Genomic DNA, 6,989 nt, shown 5'->3' with positions numbered 1-6,989 from the left:
TCTTGATACAGGGCAAAGCAGGTTTCTACAAAATAGGAGAAGTGTGTTCCACTGGAAGACAGCATCTCGAACTTGTTGGAATGGGGGATCGGTAAAACACCCCGAGTCTCCTCAGGTTCCTTTCTATCCTGTAGAGGACTCCTAGATCTACCACTGACTCGTCACATGCTGTAAAGTGGATAAGTAATCTATCATCGACAGCGACTGATCGCTCATTAACGTACTTTCTTCTCTATCTTATTGCATATCGGCATTAATAATTTTTCATACGATACAGGACTAATCCAAAAATACTTTATGAAATAATTCGCGAACGTGATTCTGTTATTAATAAATAAATTAACATCAATATCTATGCGACAAGTCACTCGTCTTTTTCAGTTATTTTCTGTTGTTACAGGTACCGTAATATAACTGCAGCACAAATTTTCTGTAGGATGACAAACTGATGTTGTCAATACGTATTGTATCGCTCACTTATGGAACGTGAGGATGAGATCAGAAGATATACTACACACACAGAGGCATTCAAAATCATTCTTCCCGTAATCCATACATGACTGCAACGAAAGAAATCTTAATAACTGATACAATGAGACGTACAGTCTGCCGGGCACCTCTGAAGTCGATATCGTCTAATTAAAGACGTCGATCTCTTGTGAGTATCTTTGACGCTATTTGTAAACAGCTTAGATCTGTGGACATTATATTGTTTGTGGAAAGTGTGTTGTGCCGGGAAGGAAGTGTTCCGTAAAACATTGGAAACGGAAACGAACGTGTTTTTATTAGTAAACGTTGTTCTCGATTTTTATGGCTTTCTGTTAGTAACAAAATAAAAAATGGATGCTGATCTGTATGATGAATTTGGGAATTACATTGGTCCTGAATTGGAGTCTGACGAAGAGGAAGAAGAAGGGTATGGAGAGCAGAACGATGCCCAAGAGTACGATGAAGATATGGACAATGAAAGGGAAGACGACATTGACCAGGCTCCAATGGCTGTTGTTCTACATGAAGATAAACGATACTACCCGGCTGCTTTAGAAGTCTTTGGTCCGGATGTAGAAACAATTGTACAGGAAGAAGACAACCAGCCACTTGATACTCCTCTGATTGCTCCCATTAAGAAAAAGAAATTTCAGCTTAAGGAACAGGAATTGCCAGAAACAGTGTATAACATGGAATTCCTAGCAGATTTAATGGACACTTCTAGCCTTATTAGAAACGTGGCTTTGATCGGACACTTGCATCATGGGAAAACAACATTTGTTGATTGTTTGATACAGCAAACACACCCAGGCATGAGAACGCTCGAAGAAAAGAATTTGCGATATACAGATACATTGTTCACAGAACAAGAACGTGGCGTAGGCATAAAAGCGATGCCCGTAACATTGGTACTTCCAAATATCAAGAATAAATCATATCTCGTAAATGTGTATGACACGCCAGGGCACGTGAACTTTTCGGACGAAGTGACGGCCGCTCAGCGGTTGTGTGATGGTGTGGTGCTGTTTGTGGACGCTGCCGAGGGTGTCATGCTCAACACAGAGCGCCTCTTAAAGCACGCAGTGCAAGAGAAACTTGCAATAACTGTATGTATTAACAAGATAGATAGGTTAATGCTTGAATTGAAACTTCCTCCACAGGACGCATATTATAAACTACGCCACATAGTTGATGAAGTAAATGGTTTGCTGGCCTTGTACTGTGAAGATGGAAATCCAGTTGTTGTTTCTCCCATATTAGGGAATGTCTGTTTTGCCAGTTCACAATACTCTGTCTGCTTTACCCTGAAATCTTTCGCAAATATATATGCACAGACTTACCCGAATGTCAATATCACAGAATTTGCCCGTCGCTTGTGGGGAGACATTTATTTCAATAGTAAAAGCAGACGATTTACCAAAAAAGCTCCTCATAATTCATCACAACGTAGCTTTGTTGAATTTATTCTGGAACCACTTTATAAAATATTTGCACAAGTTGTTGGTGATGTTGATACTACCCTGCCAAATGTACTAGACGAGTTAAATATTAGACTTACAAAAGAGGAGATGAAAATTAACATTAGACCTCTTTTGAGGTTAATATGTAATAGATTTCTGGGTGATTTCAGTGGATTTGTGGAAATGTGTGTAGAGCACATACCTGCACCATTAGAAAATGCTCCAGCTAAAGTGAAGCATATCTACACAGGACCTTTAGATACAAGTTTAGCAGAAGACATGTGCAGTTGTAATCCTGATGGACACTTAATGGTGTATAGTACAAAAATGTACCCTACAGATGATTGTACATTTTTCCAGGTTATGGCACGTGTAATGAGTGGTACTCTTCAGGCTGGGCAAGAAGTACGTGTTCTTGGAGAAAATTACACACTTACTGATGAGGAAGATTCAAGAATTCTAACAATTGGTCGTTTGTGGATCTTTGAGGCGAGATATAAAGTGGAATTAAATCGTATTCCAGCCGGTAATTGGGTGCTTATTGAAGGCATAGACCAGCCTATAGTCAAAACAGCTACAATTACTGATCTCAGTATCACTGATGATGTTTACATCTTTCGTCCACTGAAGTTCAATACTCAGTCAGTGATCAAAATTGCTGTTGAACCTGTAAATCCTTCTGAACTACCAAAAATGCTGGATGGGTTAAGAAAAGTTAACAAATCTTATCCACTTTTGACAACAAGAGTTGAAGAGTCAGGTGAACATGTGGTACTGGGGACTGGGGAATTGTATCTTGACTGTGTCATGCATGACCTGCGAAAAATGTACTCTGAAATTGATATTAAAGTTGCAGACCCAGTTGTTGCATTTTGCGAGACAGTTGTTGAGACTTCTTCATTGAAATGTTTTGCTGAAACTCCAAACAAGAAGAATAAAATAACTATGATTGCTGAACCATTAGAAAAGGGGTTGGCAGAAGATATAGAAAATGAAGTGGTTCAGATTTCATGGAACAAGAGAAGATTAGCTGAGTTTTTTCAGACAAAATATGACTGGGATCTTTTGGCTGCTCGATCTATTTGGGCTTTTGGGCCAGATCCAATTGGTCCAAACATTCTAGTGGATGATACTTTACCATCAGAAGTTGACAAAGGCCTCTTAAATTCTGTAAAGGATTCTATTGTTCAAGGTTTTCAGTGGGGCACTAGAGAGGGCCCGTTGTGTGAAGAACCTATTCGTAATGTTAAATTCAAAATTCTGGATGCAGTTATTGCACAAGAACCCTTGCACCGTGGTGGCGGGCAGATAATACCTACTGCGCGCAGGGTGGCATACTCAGCCTTTTTGATGGCAACACCTCGTTTAATGGAGCCGTATCTCTTTGTAGAGGTTCAGGCTCCTGCAGACTGTGTCTCAGCAGTTTACACAGTACTAGCAAAGCGCAGGGGACATGTTACGCAGGATGCCCCTGTTCCAGGATCCCCTTTGTATACAATAAAGGCATTTATACCAGCTATTGATTCATTTGGCTTTGAGACAGATCTTCGAACGCACACACAAGGGCAGGCATTTTGTTTGTCAGTTTTTCATCACTGGCAGATTGTTCCTGGTGATCCCCTTGATAAAAGTATTGTCATACGTCCTTTGGAGCCACAGCCTGCCACACATTTGGCAAGAGAGTTCATGATAAAAACACGTCGTCGTAAAGGTTTGAGTGAAGATGTATCGATTAATAAATTTTTTGATGATCCTATGTTGCTTGAACTTGCACGGCAAGATGTCATGTTGAACTATCCACTGTAAGCTTGTTCATGAGTGTTAACTATTCTATTGTTCATTCCTTTGTATATGACTTTCTGTGTTAAAGTTACAATAGGTGTGATATCAAATGTAGAATGTTATTTCTGTATGTATTGTGTGTAAGCAACACAGACAGATATACACATATGGTTTTTATTGCATTTTTCATAGCAGGTTACCAGTAGATGTAATCATCAGAATACATACCAGACGTTTGTTTATTGTGTAGTTTGACTGTACCTTGATTTGGTTAACTTTAATGAAAAGTGCATTTAATATGGAGTGAATATTGATCTCAAAATATTCTTATTTCATGTCCAGATGTAATGATTTCACCATTGCAACCAAATTTATCTTCCTACCTAACCTAGACCTCAGGCCACTCTACAGATCATATTGTCACTACAGTCAAGAGTTTGAGGGACACGGATACAACACTATCACACACTAAATGAGTTATTTTTCTATCAGAAATTGCTATTCCACTTTGAAGCTTGAGCATTGTATATTAGATATGTTTTATATTCTCTGTTACACTGTTTCAGAGTCTTTGCAGTGTTGCATTCTGTGTAAGATGTTTGTTGTACATCAGATTATCCAGTACATTGTAAATATTTCTGTGTTACTTTTTGTAAATACTTTTTTGTATGACCATTTGTATTACATACAATATTTGTCACTGATTCAGTCTTTTAATTTGTTTCTTTTCTTTTTTCCCCTGTCTCACAGTAGAATAATTAAGATCATATATTATGTAACTTAAATATAGTTGTGGTTGATGATTTATTCAGAGTGAATTTCTTGAGGAAAATATCTCACATTTGAATATTTGATGATTTGTGCAAGGAAAGTAACTGTCAGCGTAAACAGCCTGAGGCATAACAAGATTAATGTAATAACTACTCATTTGTTTGAGGTAGCTGCTCATCATCATTATGTTTTGGTGTGACTGTAGGGAGCTGCTGTGCTAAGCCAGTTTGTATAGTAGCTCACTAGAAAAGTGTAGTTACTGATTGAGCTATTACACTAACATAGCTCCATGCAACACAGAGTAATTCTACAATGCATGTATGCAAATGGATAGTGTGTACTGTTGTATTATCTATTCTTCGAGGTCTGTATTTCCTTTTAAGTTACTTTCTTTATACAAGATTGGAAAGTGAAGCCCAACAATTACATCTTGTCCTAGATATTAATACACACAAGATTTTGTGTACATTTACTACTTTATAATTTAAATAAAATAAAATGAGAATTATTGTATATGAACATATGCAGGAGTTCATAGACTTCAGTATCGTGTTGTTCTTGTTTGGCATGGCATTAAATCTTGTGTTAGGAGGTTACACAATACAAATAAATTTATTTTGTAACTACTGAAGTATATGTTTGAGATGTACAGTTATCCTTAGTTTATGAACTGCCTGTAGTCGTATAGCTGGCTGGTAATGTGATTCATTTTACCATATAAACCAAAAGTGAATAAAGGCAATGACTACTTCCAGTTGAATAATAAGAATACAGATACACTTTATAGATGTGCAAAACAGACTTTATTCTGTTTGTCTTGGAATTCCTTTATCACACTGCATGTCAGTCTTTTGAAATTTCATTTTTTCATGTTAGTATTTCATAATTTTGATTGGAACTGTCTTTTAACCCGTTCGTGGTTAAATTTTATTTGAGACTTATTTCAAAAATATAGGGTAGAAAACTGCTTTGTTTCATGATAAATAATACACTTTCACTACCAAAATAATTTTAAGCTTACAAATTTTGAAAATTAGTGTAATGGGACACGTGTCCCAGGAACTTAACTAGATCCAAGTTTTCATGTGCATGTAGGACTTTCAGAATTAAATTTCTAATTTTAGATCAATTCTATCAGAGTGGTGATTATGGAAAAAAAGTATAACAAAGTGTAGCAAAATGCATTTATTCTACTGACAATGAAAAAACTGAAATGTCACACACAAGTTTTCAAAGTAACATTTGAGGATGGCTTTGATGTATCACACACCAACGTTTTCTGCATTCTATGAAGCTTCCCACTGCATACAAATTATGTACAAACCAGCAGAATTACTGAGATTTGGAATAATGTTTCAAAACGATGTCTTTGATGGCCAAGAAAATGCAATTAGTTACTTCAGACATTCTTTGACTGGAGAAATGATGATTTGATCTGGTTTTGTGAAACAGACACACTGTGAGCACATGCTGCCCCCTTCTTTATATCCACCCCATGGCCCATAGTATTTTTCTTCAAATTGCAAAAGCAGCTCGCTATGTGTTAAGCACTAGACAGATGTGAGATGTAGATATCGCAGTGCTCAACACTGCATGTTACTATAGTGGTACAAATATATCCCATCAACTGTGAAAGGTTAACTATTTTAACATTGACAGCTAAGACATATTTCACTGTTGTAATAAGAGTGGAAGATAGTTGCTGCCTATGTGCTTAAAGCATGACATCAGCTCAGTAACCATATTATTTGCTGTTCCCAAAACAAAGGCATGAGACACATCTGTATTCAGCTATTTATTAAGGGCGATACCATCTCAAATCTTACAGGTCAAGAGTAAATGCTATTTCAAAATTTGCTGGAAAAAAAAATGTGTGTTGAAGTTTCACATTCTGCCTCTCCAAAACTAAAATATTTTGATTTTCTGATTATTTGTTAAAACACTACAGATCTTTCTAAATGAGAGTATTTATGAAAATGGCATAATAAGAAAAAATTGTAATAAAGAAACCAAAACTGATAGAGATCTGAATTTATTTTCAGTAAATGTGTTGTTCCCAATACTGTGAGAAATGATTAATACGTAGACACTTTTTTTTGGAAAATAAACTATGAGAGTTTGTAACTTTTTACGAATTTCAGAATTATGTTTTGAAAATGTGGATAGTCACAGGAATGATCAACTGTCTTGAGAAATGAGAAAGTGGAAGGACTGCAAACTGTCAACTATGACATAGGTGCATGAAGTTCTTAAACTGTCAAAATATTTGTACATAAAAATGAAAGAATTTGAAATTTTTTGATTATTTAGAAATTATTTTCTGCAAAACTCTATCCTTCTAAAAATTTCATGGTATGTTAGTTGGTCATTGTACTTAGGGACTGTACAATCAGAGTGGGCAATGCTTCTCTGCACAAAATGTGAGAAATGTGAACCTAGCTCTTCTCTCAAGGTCAAAACATCATGGACACTTAAATATATAAATTG

The 6,989-nt window shown here is 36.4% G+C and overlaps 1 protein-coding gene across 1 annotated transcript; it reads left to right on the top strand.

The window, feature by feature from the left end:
• Positions 1-694: 694 nt before the first annotated feature.
• Positions 695-4,435, top strand: LOC124773968 (116 kDa U5 small nuclear ribonucleoprotein component). Its single transcript, XM_047249445.1, has one exon. It carries the CDS (start codon positions 840-842, stop codon positions 3,753-3,755), a length of 2,916 nt encoding a protein of 971 aa, XP_047105401.1. The 5' UTR covers positions 695-839; the 3' UTR covers positions 3,756-4,435.
• Positions 4,436-6,989: the final 2,554 nt, after the last annotated feature.

The sequence above is a fragment of the Schistocerca piceifrons genome, chromosome 2, assembly GCF_021461385.2.
Source record: "Schistocerca piceifrons isolate TAMUIC-IGC-003096 chromosome 2, iqSchPice1.1, whole genome shotgun sequence".
Lineage (NCBI taxonomy): Eukaryota > Metazoa > Arthropoda > Insecta > Orthoptera > Acrididae > Schistocerca > Schistocerca piceifrons.
Note: the sequence above shows the minus strand (reverse complement) of the source record. Positions and strands in the feature narration are given on the sequence as shown.

Coding starts and splice junctions, on each gene's coding strand:
- LOC124773968 (XM_047249445.1), top strand. CDS start 840: ATGGATGCTGATCTGTATGATGAATTTGGGAATTACATTGGTCCTGAA.